We start from the raw sequence: 16,960 nt of genomic DNA, 5'->3' as shown, positions 1-16,960 counted from the left end.
TATTATTAGAGCGCAGTATAAGAACTAGCCCTAGCCTAGCGTAAGACTTTTCCATTTTGAATGGCACGGGCCAAGAAAGGAATATTATTAAAATATATATAAAATTTGATTGGCTTGAGATAAATTATGGAAATGAAAAGGATTCCCCCCCCCCCAAAAAAAAAAACCTTTTAAATGCTGAAAGAATTAGAGAGAGTCAAATTAAATTAAAAGAATAAATATTAGTCATGCTTAGGTGTGCTTGGCTACATACAGTAAGATTGTTTTTAAAAAATGTTGAGCAAATTACTCTGTGCTTAGGAGCTATGCAGCAGGGTTAATACTGTGTGACAATGCCAACCATACAGGTATGTCACTTCACGCCTAGAAGATTTAGTTGTTAAGTGTAACATTACTATTACATGCACAATATGCTTATATTCTGGAGAGTAATGTCCGCCCCCTTTCTTTATACTATTTTTAGGTATATAGACATCTTGAAGGAACATAAGCCTAAACTGGTTTGGGATGAACAAATAGCTGAACATTATTTTGAATACAAAAAGTGAGTTGCAACCACTACTTCTTTCCTTCTTTATTTAACACAAGGAGAACTGCTTTTAAATTAGCTGAATTCATGGCTCCAGGGTTTTTAAAAGCGCTTTCTCAAGGAGAACTGCTTTTAAATTAGCTGAATTCATGGCTCCAGGGTTTTTAAAAGCGCTTTCTCAGTGTAGAGTAATATATATATATATATATTTTAAAAGAAACATTCTATGTGAAAACTGGGGTCTCTTAAACCAATTATCCAGTATTAGACAAGTGCTGTTCTTTAACAAAAAATATGCATATTTAATAATTATTTTTTATGGAAATGTTGATATTAACAGCAATCTGGTTAGAATTCTCACAATGACAAAAAACTATTGTGCTTTATTTGATATTTCGTGGAAATTAGACAGCTATACCTGTTGATATGTTTGGTATGCACTTTTATTTGAAATGTTTTGTTCAATGAACATTTGTTTTTATAAACCATGTAAGTGTTATTGGACATTTTTGCTATACATATATTGTTTCAGGCATCTGAATTCATTCTTTTTCTCTCAGTTGACATTCAGTATTTTATTATACAAGCTAGGACTGTGGAGTCAGCAGATCAAACCTTTAACTCCTTTGTAAATGGCAAATGTATATCAATTAGTAATAACAAATTTACTGTAGTAAATCGATAGCACAAGGCATGTCATCACCACCAATTGAGTCATCAGGCCATTTAGAGTGATAGAATTTAAAATACAGTTATTTTATTAGCATTTCTGAACAAGAAAACTTTCCTAATTTTATATGAAAATAAATATGCAACAATCTATGCATTTAATACATTTTGATAGGCTTTTAACAGAAATCTAAAATATACTTTAAATTAAAACACTGAAGAAAAAATAAAATTAAGAATAACAAAATATATGCATTGTTATATTATAAGTTTTTATTTTGAAACTAGTCAGAGTCTGCCTGTAACTCCCAGTTCCTACTCCACTTAAAATTGCTTCTGACTCCAACTCGACAGCCTTATTAACAGCAGACCTCATCTCTGCCCTGCATACCTATTCTCTAGAAACAAAGCAATCTGGATTAAAAAATAGGCATGTCTCTCAGTATTATCTGTTTCCAATGTTGTGTTCTGTCTCTTTTTTCTTTTCTTTTCTTGTGCTTTACAGAAATAAAGGAGGCAAGCATGCAGTCTTCTACCCAAGCTTAAAGGTACGTGTACTTCTGTTTTGGAAACTAAGTAATGTGGCCAAAAGCCTAACCTCATTTTAATAGGTTACTCTGAAAACATGGGCTTATGTTAATTATCCATCGTGTTTCTCTTTTGTTTTGCAGTCTATCCAGCTGCGGTTAGAGCTTGCAAAGGAACTAGGCACAGGAATAGCCATCTGGGAGCTGGGTCAAGGCTTGGATTATTTTTATGACTTGCTTTAAAATAATACGTGTTCTTTTCTTTGTTGACATTTTATCCTGAATAGACTGGAAATGGGGCGGGAGTTGCAGTCAGAAAAAATTATTTACTGAGAATGTAATTTATATGGAATCAGTTTCAAATTTTCCCAATAAAGACTCTTGTTTTATTATGCTTCATGTAATGTGTAGAAAGCAAGGAGAGCTGCAAATACCAATGTTCCAGCAAAGTTACCAGAGTGTTAACTACAGCAAGAGGAGGTAAGAAGCCTCAGACTTCTTGCATATGTTAACTTAAGGAGCAACTTGTGCAAGCCAATTCTATGGTTTTCATATGAGTTCAGTGAGATGTGCTTCCAATTAAAACCGGATAATCAATGATATAAATGAAGCAAGTGCTTCAGAACTCTCAGGTGCTAGAAGCCTCATGTTGCATATGATGCCCCTCACCCCCATAATCTAATTCTGTAATGCTGTCAAGGAAATCTCTCTTCCTTGTCCCTTGCAAGGGTTGGCAATATTTATTGCCCAACTTTGCCCCTTTTCCATTAGCAATTGAATAAGTGGGTAGTGCCATTGTGGTTTGCTGTCTCTGGGGTTCTGGCCATCAGAGCCATCTCCTCTCTTGGATCTGAAGTGAGCTGGCTTCAGTCCCAAGGAAGACTTCTCTTGGCCTGGCACCATTACCAAGCCTGACTTCTGCAGTATGAAGTCAGCCCTACAAGGTATACTGCTGCAGGGCCTAAACTACCTTAGTTCAGACTTGAATCCAAGTAAGCATGCACTCACTTGCAGTGTTCAAAAGTTGAATGTCTGAGACTGACTACCCCATTAATGGTTTAAAACTGTCTCCTAAGCTAGTTTTTCCTGCAGTGTGTTTGTGTGTGGGGATGTGTGTAGAGCTTTACTAAGAGACCTTTGGTTTTGTTGAGTTTCAAAAAATGAACTATAGCATGTTAACATATTCAGGGGTACATATTCAGCTATGTTGGCCATATAACAAAGTACTGTTCTGCTGTTTTGTGGATTTTAGATGGTATCACAAAACAGTGGTAGCTTTATTCTGCCTAGGGTATCACAAAACAGTGATACCTTTGGCAGAATAAAAGTATCGCTATTTAGTGGATTTTGGATTTTATTGTATTTAGCTTAATAATACACTCATACATTGGTAGGGGAAGGAGGTGGAGTGAAATTGTTACATGCACCCCATTTTCTTCAACACTAAGAAGCTTCCTTAAAAGCAGGAATCACTGGATAATTTTGACATTTTGTAACATTTGAGTTTATCTTCAAATTGGGATTAGATGGTGGTACACGGTTTAACACTGGTGCCAGCAAATGTACAACCCCCACCTATATCCCCCAGATATACTTTGGGTAGGCCGGTTACAGACTGCCCAAATAAAGCTGCTTCGGGTCTCTTTGGAGGTATGCTATTTAAATGATGCATGGGTCCTAAGAGTCCGGAGGTCGCGCCAAAGCCACACTCCATTCCTAAGCACTGGAGGGCAGCTTTGGTGCAGCTTCCAGATTCTTAGGGTGCATGCATCACTTAAACAGCATACCTCCAAAGAGACCCAAAGCAGCTTTATTTTGGCAGTCTGTAACAGGCCGTAGTTTCCAAAGCTCAAAACTCCACAACTGCTTCTTTGTTTCACAGATACTTCCTTTATTGTTCCATAATACATTGCAGCAGTAATCCTAGTTAGTACTTGGATGAGAGACTGCTAACAAATAACAGGTGCTGTAGGCTGTTTTCCAAAGGAAGGAAAAGGCAAAACCACTTTTGATTATTCCTTGCCAGATAAAACCCTGTGAAATCCATGGGGTTGCTATAAGTGAACAGGTGATTTGAAGGCACATACACAGAGGGGTGGAAAGAGGTGATTCCTCTGAACTGAGTCACAACGTTCAGAGGCGAGTGCAACTAATCCCTACCTATTCTGGCTCATTACTTCTGATTTCCCTAACAGTGAAAAGTATGTGGCCATGTTCTTGACCTATATATAGAATTTAAAGCAGTCAGTCTGAAACCATTTAACTTTATCTGTCCAAATCAGGAGTCATTAGCCTCAGTCTCCAGTTGCTGGTCCCAGGTAGAGTAGATCCATTGAATTAGTAGCTGAATGGCAAATGAAAAATTACAGGACTAACCAACAAGATTTAGATCTTGGGCTATTCATTGTCAAACTGAAACAATTCTTCTAAGTATAATGTGACCATCCTCAGTGAAACTGAGCCATCAAACTACATTTTCCAACATAAAGAGGGAAATGTGTAGGTTAATAAAGACCTTAGAAACATAAAACAGCTTTATTTCTCAAATCCAGTATAAACTCCTCAACATATTTCCCATTCATTCCGATTCATATACATCGTATTAGCAATACTAAAAAAGTATTGAGCATCCAAATCCCTTAGGGTTTCAGCTTCTTTCTTTGATGCATATAGAGAAAACTCCAAACCAGGACACTTGCAGCTGACTGATCTCCAAGACAGTGTTTCACTGGCACGGTAGACAAGGAAAGAGTTATATTTTGCAGTTCCCAGAAACTCATAACAACATAAGACAGTCCCATCTCTGCACTGCTTCACTGTAGCAAATAATGGACTAAAAACATACTCAGGTTCTCTCAATAAAGCAAAACAGAACACATACGAAACCTAAGTAGTTATATTCCTCTGTAAAGTCACAGATGCCTGATTACCCTAAAAAGCTATACCTATTCACTGTATAAAGTTACCAGATTAATTTCTAGAACTCAGCAAATGGTTCTAAAATCACATTTACCCAATCCCAAATCATGTGTTACTGTTGCTTTCTCCTGGTTGTCCCCATTTTCCTGAAGGGTGTGGCATTCCAGGGACAGCAATTGCTTGGGTTTGGTTTCTTTAGAAGAAATTATTATTGGAGTCCTAAAGTGTTCATGTCACATTGATATTTGTTTCATAAAGATATATGTTGAGCACTGGGGAGTAATGAAAATAGTTCTCCTTTTAGCCAATTCATTCTTCATGTGTGGTTCCCTAAAGAATAACTCACTACTGTCCGGAGCTCAAAATGAGCTTTCTGCTCCTTCTCATCTCTGTAACAATAAATTACTAGATTTCCTTTGAAGCAGCCTTCTTGTTTATTAATGGCCTTTAAGCAGAAATTCTGGCCCCATTAATCCATTCCTGTTCAGACCCTTTACAGCAATCAAATAGAAGCAGAAGATCTAAGAAACAACTGTGGACAAATTTGTCCTTCTTCAGTAAGGAAGTTGGATGGATGGTCCAGGCTTTCTTGGAGGAGACAGCTTATCCAGACTCATTCACTTCTGCTTAGAGTTGACTTCATCAAGGAAATGACCTTAGTAAGGCAGCCAAAGCTCAGAGAAAAGGAGAGTGTCAAAGACTGGGATTTAGCAGTAACAGCTGTTTGACAGTGGAACACACTTCCTCGAAGTGTGGTGGAGTCTCCTTCTTTGGAGGTCTTTAAGCAGAGGCTGGATGGCCATCTGTTTGGAATGCTTTGATTGAGGTTTCCTACATGGCAGGGAGTTGGACTGGATGGCCCTTGCAGTCTCTTCCAACTCTACGATTCTATGATTTGAGAGGTGTGTAGGTTATGAACAAAAAATATTTGAATTATTAAAAATGTTTTTTATTTTGCTGCATGTATTCAGTCTTTAAAGCACTATTAACTGAAAAAAGATCTAGCATGTGTTACCTCAGAGGCAGCTGAGCAGAAGTGTTGGGAATATGAACCTTGTTGAAAGAGGAATATTGCATGCCAACAGAAACATCTGTGCTAAAGATCTGCTGTTGTTCTCTTGCCACTTGCAGCTCTCACCAAGATAATAGCTCTACTTTGTCCCCTCCCCACTAATTAATCTCAGCAGGGAATGTGTCTGCATCAGCTGTCTTCAGACAAACCCTTTGCCATCCACTGCTGATTAAAGTCCCATTGATTTTTCAACTTTCTGATTCACTTCTGGAGCCTCTTGATTCCTTGCATTGTAGAATAGCCAACATCTTTCCTAATCAGCCCCCACCAACCCCAATTTCTCCTTGCTATATCAATACAAGTGTAATTTGCTATGTTGGTCTTCATTATGTTGATCCATATTCAGTACCCTGCACTTTTTCTGGTTTGCTCATAAGGAATATAAAGTAACCTTGAAGTCTAAATAAAACCGTACTTCCCTCAGGCATTGCCGTGAATGACTCCACATTCTAGCTATCTGTATGTTGCAGCTGTGGATCCTGTCCTCAGTCTGGAATTAATCTGGTCAGAACAGAAGATGAGGAAAAATGTGTTAGATTATTGGTGTATCTGGCTGAGAATGGTCTTCCTGATTGAGCAGAAATAGCTGTTCAGGATTTCAAGCAGAGGTCTTTCCTAGACTTACCTACAGATGCCAAGAGCTGACCCTGAGGACCCTGAGCATACGTTTTACTCCTGGGCAATAACTCTTGCTCTAAATAATTACAGCCAGTACAAGAAAGTTCTGGAAAACTGGTGTCGTTCAAAAGGCAGGGTCACCTCAATGATGGGCCAGTGGATAATGGTGTACCATTTCCAGAAAACATGCATCAGAGAAAACACATTCTTCTGCTGCATGAAGTGGAAGGTCCTTTTGAACCAACATTCTCTTTCTTATAGTATCTGGCTTAATACTTTGAGGACCTCCCAAGGAACATGTGGTGAAAGTGGTGAGAGTAACTGTCCCCTAAAGTTTGTCCCCAGTAAGACCACTATTTTTCCACTCTCTTGTGAAGCATGGCTATTTGCTGGGAAATTCAATTAAATAGAACAATTTTGTATGTACATTGCTTTGTATTTCGTGAAGTTTATTTTGGGACAGGTATAGAATGAGAGGTCCACTTAATATGCAGAGAAAAGGAAACACAAAATAGAATATAGGTCAGTGAAGAAAAAGAAAATATCAACTACATACTATAAGCCTGAATAGTTTTTTTTTCATGGCTGGCAAATCATACATTGGCTTGTTGGGCTAAAAGTTGCATGTCATGCCTTTTTTGTCTTGCACTTCCCTCCTGGATTTCCTCATTTTTAGGATCATGGCTGCCTTCAGAAATGGTTACAGTTAATTTTTTTAGTTCTGTATGAATCTAGGTTTTTGTTTGTATATGGAATTGGCAAGTGGAGCCTGCAACAATATGTTGCAGTGCAAACTGATTGTTTCCAACCAGCTATACATGTACCTCCCCTAGCTCCTATTGTCTGTTTCACACTTCCCCCAATAAATTAAGTGTTCTGTAGCCACTGAACACTACATGGTTCTGCGTTTTCCCACATTTTGATTTGTTGTTGTTATTATTTCAATCAAAAGATAGATGTGATATGTACTTCTGCAGTGTCCTTTACTGCATGAGTAATCCCATTTTAGGGAATGTTTACTGTTACTCTATATGAAATTTTATTATTTCCAGTCTGGATGATCACTTCATATACATTCTGAATTTACATCTGTGCTTCAGATAGGATTTTTTTCCTATTTTTAATTTGACAGTTTGCAGACTGAGTGTTGACTGTGTGCTGATTTTTCTGTCACTGTTGGCTATTGGTGTTCATTTCTTTCCCTCTGCAGTTTTTGCATCTGATAAGTGTACCTGAATTTCATTTTCAGTGCATTTGATGAAGTGTTCATCTATCAATATTTGCATCTGTTTATTTGAGTTCTCAAGCGTGCCTGCAAAGAGAGTTTATGTTGGTGACAGAACCATAGTTACAAATATTTATTTGTGCAATGAACCTGTTAATATTGTGTATTCAACATCTGCATTTAAAAAGATGTATCTGGACGTCCTGGTCCTGATTCAGAAGATCTCATAAAAATGAATAATGGCAGCATATGGAGACTAATTTGCAACACAGCTGACCAACTAAAATTTAACAATGCAGTGGTAGAAATTCAGTTTGTGAATTTGAGTTATAGAAACTATATCCAAATCTACAACTGATTTGTTCTGTAGTTCTTTATGTGTGACTGGAAGTTGCAGTGTTGAGTTTTCAGCTCCTACCCTAACATTATTTTTATTTATTACTCTTACATTCATGGTCTTATTCATTTATTAGATTAATGGACTTTGCTAGTCTGATTAAGACATGTGTCACCCTCTTGATCATCACCCTCTTGATCTATCTGATTAAGACATGTGTCACCCTCTTGATCACATCAGCTGATGTGGCTGGCTATGTGAATGTCTCTTTCCTTCCTGACTGGTCCATGTACACCCTTTGTGAAGCTGTGCACTTGGTAGGAAAGGATATCTGTCCCATAATGGGGTGTACTCTTCTTGGGTACAGGATATAAGATTGCTGTGCTCATCTGCTGCAGTTTTCAGACAAGATAAAACTCATTTGATCTCAAACTCCCAGCCCTTTAGACCTCTCTTTTGTTTTGTTTTGTTTTTTAATTACACACGTTAGGTATTTCTTTGAATCTATATGCTTCTGCTACCACTATCTCATTTTAAAGTATCCCTTTTTAGCACAAAGGTGATAGCTCCTCAAGCCACCTTTCACTGCTAGAGGAAGTGATAAATAACATACCAGAGAAGAAGAAAGCTATATGGACTTTCATTATCCCTACTGCATTTAAAATTACAAAGCTATCAGTGGTACGGTAGAAGAATATAGGGATCCTGTACTGTTTGCCGAAATAATTAAAATGTTTGATACCAGCAGTAAATCTGAGATGATAAAGCATTTTGTTGTGTTAATATAAATTGTATAAGCATTATCTCTCTGGCAAAATTCATTGCAAGGTTATAGTTTTGCTCAATACTGCTATTAGGCTGTTCCAAATTGCCTGTGTTAGCAGTAAAGCATTTAAGGAGGAAAAAACAGCTGTAGAAACAAAATAAACCTTTGGCAGGATGAGAATCTTAATTAAGAAGGTCAAACAAACAAACAACCTGCCCCCCCTCAAAAAAACAAACCCCAAAGGACAGAAGCAGAAAGGACTACAAAAGGAATCAAATATATGAAACTGCATTATAATGAGTTAGACAATTGTTCTGTCTAGTTTGCTTGGTCTGACATGACTCTCTACAAGGTCTTGGATATATCTCGGACTTTCTGGAGATTCCAGGGATAGAACATAGAGCTGTTCCTCATTCTTAATCTGAACTAAGGTCTTATAAACTACTGTCTTGAGCAAAGTAGTCCTACACCAGTTGCATTACATCTTACATCAAAGGCTAAACTGATCAATATTCAACTCATATTGGTAGACATACAAGTATCTGAAATATGGAGCTGTAAACAAGAATGTCCTTGATCCAATCTTTCCTCTTCTTTTCAATAAATATCCTTTGATAAACAATTTTATTTGAACAATCTGTTTGTCGGCATTCTCAAGACAATAATAACCTACCTTACAGGTCTGTTGTAAGGATTGTTCAGATAACATATGACATGTACAATGAATGATAAAATATTACATTCTAAATGGCAAATATTATTACAGTATGCAACCTTTACATTTAATTTGATGAAGCAGATATTATATTCCAGGGAGTCTCCAAACAAAAGAAGTGGACTGCAAGCTCTGTTCACATTTCACGCATGTGTTGGACATTGAGATGTTTCAGCATGGATGATTTCAGTATGTCAGACAGAAACCTTAAGAGTGAGCAGCTGCTCATACATACGGATTTCACTCAGGACATCTAATTGTGTGGGCATCCCATTAGAGTGGAATTCTTATGAGTAAATTGTTCACGCATAGGGTTTCCTTTTCAGATTGCTGTGTTGAACATGTGATCTTGGGTGAGAGCTAGCCTTCGGGAGGATGTGACAGGAGGATTAGGATGAGTGATTTAGCCCAGTTCTTGCTGCAATACATAAGAGTAGCCCCAAAATAGGGCGGTGATTTTTCTTCTTCAGTTCATCAGACATAATTTACATCTACCTCAAAATGCTGTGCCTTCAAGTAAGGCGTAAGATGAAGACTGCTAATATCCCATGCTATGATATCTAGACGCTATGTAAACCAGTGATGGGAATTGCACAGCTTTCAACAGCCTTAGGACCTGCAGTTCAACAACATCTGTAGTGCTGCATGATCTACATCCCAAGTGTAGATGTTTCAGTGTCACCACAAACATTTTTGGGATTTGGGGAATGAGGCTTATGAGGAGAATAACATAAAGAAAGGAGGGCTAGCCTTTACCAATGGATACTCTTTTATTTTTAATTGTTTGTGAACTGGACTTGCTCTGAAAAACATCTCAAATATTGGGGCTGAGCCCTGCAGTTAAAAAGTTAGTCTGACCATGTAGTAGAAAGCACATGAATCAGTAGCAGAGCATATGGCCTTATGGGAACTTGTTTACAACAAGGCTCATGCCAATGGGAAGTTTATATTATGATTTCTTTTACATTTATGTAGGAAGGGCTCAGCCTCTAGCATTGGTGGCCAACCAATCAAACTGAGGAGTTGTTGATATGTTTCCTAGTGACAAAGAAAAAATGGATGTTGATGTCTCTTATGCAACAGAGAAACAGAAGGGTGAATGTTACATGAAGTATGCTATGAAAAAAGGCCTTTCAGCCACATTTTAAATTTAAGCAGTTTTTATATAAGCTGCAATGGCTTATTTGCAGCCTTAGGGCTTGGGTAACAACAGATAAAAGCTTTTGAAATGTTTATTGTGGCTCTTCATCTTTTCTTTTCTTTTCAACCTTATCTATACAGAATTAATGGCTCATTCCTTTGGAATCCTACATACAGTGTCTAATAGATATCTCTTTAGGCATTGGGAACTGTGCTGATAGGGCCCCTATATAAACAGACATTAAAATAAGTCATAAATCCCTATCCACATACGCCCACACACACCCTGTGCATAAGAAGCTGTTGATTATAGTCTGACCCTGTCAGGAACTGCTGCTGTAGATACATGTGCTGGAACAGCTATAACAGGTTCTGTTACAAGAGAAGTGGTAGAGAGCTTGAAAGCCTATCCTTCCACACACACTAGCCTCCAGGTAGAGTAAATGCATAGACAAGGGAGAGGAACAAGTGCTCGCTCTTTTCCTCATTTCAGTTAGCATCACAAATGGCAAGAAATGTAGAATGTATGTGTGTGTATGTCTTCACATTGCCCGTTGACTTGGTGACCCCATGCATTTCATAGGATTTTCTTAGGCAAGGAATACTCAGAGGTGGTTTTGCCAGTACTTTCCTCTGGACCTGATATTCACTGGCAGTCTTCCATCCAAATATTAACTAAAGCTGACCCTACTTAGCTTCCAAGATCAGATGGAATCTGGTGACACTTCGTCTTTATTTCAGAGGGTGAAGTGGTACAGAATGAGAGAAGCAGCAATGATCTGTTGGTGAAGAATAGGAATTTTTGGATAACAGGTAATCAGGGCCAGGCCAAGACACTTTGCTGCCTGAGGTTGTGCCTTCACTCACAGGTGAAGCTGAAATAAAGTTATTCACTGATTATAAGATTATATCTTCTTTTGCGCCTGAGGGCTGCAAGCACAGAGCACACATGGTTCTTTGAACTAATACCTCATTGAAGATATCTGCTCCTCCACATTGGTATTTGTCATCTGAAAGGGTCATCTCACTCTGCCTAATGGTGAGGCCAACCCTGACTAGTGAGGCCAACCCTGACTAGGCACCAATGTCTATTAAGTGGCTATGATATATGGCAACCTTAGAAAGCAAGAAGCCACATGTAAAGGAAGGTCAGATTTAGGAGAGAGAGTGGAACGGAGGTATTGGTGAGCAGGTAAAATGAGATTTTTTTTCCACACCACTAGGTGGTGATAGAATGGGACTTGTAACTATAGTTTTATAAAGTAAGCTCTGCTTGTGCTATTGCTTTCTTTTTTCATCAGATCTAGTTACAGTGCACCCACAGTTTACATGGCTTTCAGCATATGCTGAAAGCTACACCAGAAGAGCCCCTCATGCGCCATAGAAGAAGTAATGGGGGTGCGTGAGCCCCATTATTTCCTATGGGGCTCCAGCATACACTGATTTCCCCTTAGGCGGAGGGATCCGGAACAGATCCCTGCGTAAGGGGAGGGCCCACTCTATTTTTCCAGTAAATATGTGTGTATAGTGTTTGAGCATATGGTGAGTGGGAAGTCTGCCTCTCCTTCCAAGCCATGTGGATTTCATGCTACTCTTTCAGTGTCAAACCACTAGCTTAACAATTTAGCATTTTCTACAGCTGTATATTTTATTTTCTACCTTCATGAGTAGGTCCAGATGGGAATCATAGGATGGCAACAGTTGCCATATTCCAAATCTTCCTTTGACAATTTTGTGCCTCCTCTGCTGGCCTTTGTAACAAAACTGTCAGCACAAAGCCATGAATTTTACAGTAGCTTGCGTAATAGAATACAAGTAATGAAATACGAGTATCAAGGAAGGCTGAAGTGTGATGGATTGATACTTCTTAATCATGTCACCTTCACCAGCTGCTTTGCAACTAAGCAAAATGACAAGATCATTAATGAGGAAGTTTGCCTATAAAATCACATCACTATCTTCATTAGCATTGGGTCAGTTTTGACACTTTGCTTTGACTACCAAGGCTTATTGCAGTTGGGTGATGAATTTCAATGGGGTGTTGAAGAAAAGCTGTTATGTGTTTGGTGACTGTCAAAAATCCGAGTATAGGATTAGGCAACACAGCAGAGTCTCAGCGGAACAGGTATGTAGAAGGGCCTAGTGAATGTGTCAGTTTTGATGCATGAGATTAGCATGATGCAAACAATAGATGAAGTGGGTGTTTGGGAGGGTGGAAAGTCTCAGAACCACAAAAATGTCTTGATGTTTTCATCTTTTCATAACTGAAAGAAGCTGTTTTTTTACCAAGTCAGGCTGTAAACCTGTTAGCTGAGAACCATTTCATTATTGATAAGTACTGACCCAAGGTGTGGAGACCACACACAGAGGACCTTACTTCCCCCTGCCCCACTGCCTTTATTCTCCATTTTTTAACAGTTCTTTTAAATTATTTTTAAAACTCAAAATGCTGCCCTTTTGAAAGCAGAAAGACAATTTTGCCATGGCCACCTCCTCAACATGTTTTAGGTCCAGGAGAGGCTCTTTTTGAAACAGGAAATAAACTGGAAGTCATTTCCAGCTTTGAAAAAAGTGGAGGCCTAAAAGAGTTTGTTGTTGGTTGTTGTTAATTGCATTCAAGTCAATCCTGACTTGTGGTAACCCTGTGGATGAGATATCTCCAATCTCCCCTATTTCCCACTGCTCTGCTTAGGTCCTGCAGATTCAGGCCTGCGACCTGCCTGATTGAATCTAGTATGCAGTCTTCCTCTTTTTCTACTACCTTCTACCTTCCCTAGCATTATATTCCTTTTCCTAATGAGGGATGCCTTCTCATGATGTGGCCAAAATACAACAGCCTCCTTTTCATCAACTTGGCTTCCATATAGGGTTGCCATAAGTCAGGACCTCCAAACTGGGACAAATGTGGGACACTTTTTTAGAATGGAAGACACATAAAAAAAATTGGATGATTTTAAAAAAATGTTAATATAAATGCATGTTTCTTAGGCATGATCAAAATGGAGGACATTTTGGCATTATTCCTAGACAGATGGAAGAAATGTACTTCCCTTTCTGGCCAAACTACCCCCCTCCATTCCAAAACACACGCAACAGCACATTTGGGTATTGGACATGGCTTTACTTAACATGGCTATCATTGTTAAAACAAGGCAGACCTGTTAGCATTAAAAGCACCAAAAATACACAAAAAAGACACTTTGGGGGAAAAATACCTTTGGAAATGGGCACCCTCCTCCTCCTCCTCCTCTTCTTCCTCACGCGTCCCCTCCTCTTCCTTCTCCTCCTCTTCTTCCTCTTACTTCTTCCCCTCCTCTTTCCTCATCCTCTTCTTCCTCTTACTTCTTCCCTTCTTCCCTCCTCTCTTCATCCCTCCTCTGTCTCTTCTTCTCCTCCCTTGGCCATGCACGAAGAAAGGGCTCTTTCCCTCCCCATGGCTGGCCCAGAGTCACCTCCTCCTTCTCGAGGCTACCACCTCCCTCTTGAGGCTGGCCAATGCGGACTGGGGCTGGAACAGCCCCGCCCTGCCCTTCTGCCATTGGCAGTAAGCCTGAAGGGGACGAGACTCACTATAGGCCTGCGTGCATGTGTGAGCTGGGCCAGCCACAGCACCAGGAAATGCTGTGGCGGGTGGCCGCCGGAAGAGGAGGAGGAGGGGTAGGTGGGTGGGTGGGCTGCGTGCCATGGCGCGAAAAAAAAGGAGGAGGAGGAAGAGGGCAGCTGTCGCAGCTGCGCGCCGTGCAGAAAGAAGGAGGTGGGGAGGAGGAGGTGGGTGGCCACTGCGGGAGCGCGTGGAGGGGAGGAGGAGGAGGTGCCTCTCGCCCCACAGTGAAGGCAAAATCTGGGCCCCAACCCCTGAATTGGCAGAAGCGGACCGGGACCGACAGGTTCCGCCAAAACCACGGGACTGTCCGGGCCGTCAGGCGGGTTATGGCAACCCTACTTCCATAGAAAATTCAGGCTTGATCAGTTCTATGATCCATTTGTTTGACTTTTTTTGCCACCCACAGTATCCTCAGCACTCTTCTCCAGCACCACATTTCAAATGAGTTTATATTCTTCCTGTCTGCTTTTTTCACTGTCCAGTCTTCACATGGTGATGGAGAATGCAAAGACTTGAACAATTCTAATTTTGGTGTTCAGTTGTATAATCTTTACACTTTTGGATTTTGTCTAATTCTCTCATGGCTGCCCTTCTATTCCTAATTGTCTTCTTATTTCTTGGCTGCAATCTCTGTTCTGATCAATGTTTGATCTAAGGTACATGAAATCTTTAATTATTTCAGTTTTCGCATTGTCTAGATTGAATTTGTTTATATCCTCTGTGGTCATTATCTTTGTTTTCTTTATATTCATCAGTAAGCCTGCCTTTGCACTTCCTTCTTTGCCCTTCCTTAGTAATTGTTCCAAGTCTATGGTATTTTCTGCTAGTAGTATGGTGCCATCCACATATCATAGATGGTTGATGCTCTTTCCTCTTCCTCCTCCTCCTCCTCCTCCTCCTCAGTCTAAAACTCCTTTTCATATGGTATTTTCTGTGTACGCATTGAACAAGTATGGTGATAAAATGCTAAAAGAGCTAGGGAGGAGCAAAAACATGGATCAATTGCCCCCATGACCCCTACAGGCCATGGGGTATTTGGGTTTTGTTTTTTTTTTTTTAAATTCAAATTTGGGAGTAGGACATTGAGATGAAATTTCCTCACCTCTAACAAGCTGCAGGTTTCCAGAGTTTCTGACAGGAATCTTTCTCAGTCCTATATGGAGGTGCTGGGAGTGGATCCTGGGACTTGGTGCATGCAAATCATGTCCTCTGCTACTGAGCTTACCTCTATTTCCTGATATTCATGTTTCTTGCCAAGTTGCTCAGTAAGGCAAACAAGGAAGCTGTTTGTATTTTCAGCTTGCCATAGGTGATGTCACCTGTGACTAGCTGGAAGAACTTTTAATTGTGAACTCTTCATTCTTTCAGTATAGACACCCAAATATACTTGTCCATGTCTCGGTCATCAACAACAACAACAGATGGCATTTCTCCCTTCAGTCAATGTCTTGCAGCAGTAATGGACTGGATGAGGGAAAACAAACTCAAGCTGAATCCAGACAAAACAGATGTACTTACAGTAGGGCCCCCCCCCCAAAACCAGGCTGCAACCTCCAGTCCTAGAGAGGCTCATGCACCCCTCAAAGGACTGTGTTTGCAGCTTAGGGGTGCTTCTTGACTCATCGCTTCAGATGAGAAATCAGGTGAATGTGACAGTCAAGAGGGCCTGTTATCAGCTCCGGCTGATATACCAGCTGCGCCCTTTCCTGGAGTTGGGTGAATTCAAAACTGTAGTACATGCATTGGTAACTTCAAAACTTGATTTTTGCAATGCACTTTACATGGGGCTACCCTTGTGCCTAGTCCGGAAACTTCAACTGGTACAGAATATAGATGCCAGATTGATCACAGGAACAACTAGGAGTGACCATATTACACCAATATTGAAATCACTCCACTGGCTGCTTATTAGTTTCTGGGCACAGTACAAGGTGTTGGTCATTACCTTTAAAGCCCCCATGGCTTGGGCCCAACCTATTTAAGGGCTCGCCTCCTTCCGTATAATCCACCCTGTGCACTCACATCCTCTGGGAGGAATTTGTTGCGGTCCACAAAGACCAGATTGACAGCAACCTCCCAGAGGGCTTTTTCTGCAATCACTCCCACTTTATGGAATGGCCTGCTGGACAAGATCTGTCAATTTACCAATCTAGAGAGCTTCAAGAAAGCTGTCAAGACGGATCTCTTCCGGCAGGCTTTCCCGGAATAGAACCCGGCCACGTAAAGACCGCCCCCCCCCCACAGACATATATAAGTGAAGATTCTGCCCACCATTATTTTATCATTGTACCATTGTTTTAAGATTTAATTGTCTGTAATTTTAATGAATAGAATTGTTTAATCATTTTTAAGGGGGTGGAATTGTATATAGTGTTGTATTTTTTAAAGCTTGTACGCCACTTTGATTGTGGTAACAAAAAGCTGGATATAAATAAAAGTTTTATTATTTTATTTATAGATACTACGCAGTCTTGCAGAAGGAATTATCACTGAGAATGCTATAGTATTATGTGCGGAATTAGAACACTTAAATCATGACAGGTCTCAGGCTGCATCTGGACTGCAGAAATAATTCAGTCTGATACTGCTTTCACTGCCATGGTTCAAGGCTATAGAATTCTGGGATGTGTAGTTTTGTGAGATATTTAGTCTTCTAGGTCAGAGATCTCTGGGCCCACAACAAACCACAAATTCCCAGAATTCCATAGCATTGAGCCATTGCACTTAACATAGTATCAAACTTCATTGTTTCAGTACAGATGCAGCCTCTGTTTTGGTCTAGCAGAATATTTGTTTTACAGCTTAAATTCCCTTATCTGAAATGCTTGAGATCAGAGGT

The 16,960-nt window shown here is 39.9% G+C and overlaps 1 protein-coding gene across 5 annotated transcripts in view; it reads left to right on the top strand.

The window, feature by feature from the left end:
* The window catches only part of CHID1 (chitinase domain containing 1), a 165,564-nt gene extending 163,447 nt beyond the window's left edge, over positions 1-2,117 (top strand). For 4 of the 5 annotated variants that reach the window (XM_042446346.1, XM_042446343.1, XM_042446344.1 and 1 more), the window contains 3 exons: positions 464-544; positions 1,704-1,746; positions 1,870-2,117. In XM_042446346.1, the coding sequence (XP_042302280.1) occupies positions 464-544; positions 1,704-1,746; positions 1,870-1,968 (223 nt within the window). In that variant the 3' untranslated portion in view covers positions 1,969-2,117. Of the gene's footprint in view, positions 1-463; positions 545-1,703; positions 1,747-1,869 lie in introns of those variants that run through there. The other variant, XM_042446347.1, reaches the window with a different exon arrangement.
* Positions 2,118-16,960: the final 14,843 nt, after the last annotated feature.

The sequence above is a fragment of the Sceloporus undulatus genome, chromosome 1 (assembly GCF_019175285.1).
Source record: "Sceloporus undulatus isolate JIND9_A2432 ecotype Alabama chromosome 1, SceUnd_v1.1, whole genome shotgun sequence".
Taxonomy (NCBI): Eukaryota; Metazoa; Chordata; class Lepidosauria; order Squamata; family Phrynosomatidae; genus Sceloporus; species Sceloporus undulatus.
Note: the sequence above shows the minus strand (reverse complement) of the source record. Positions and strands in the feature narration are given on the sequence as shown.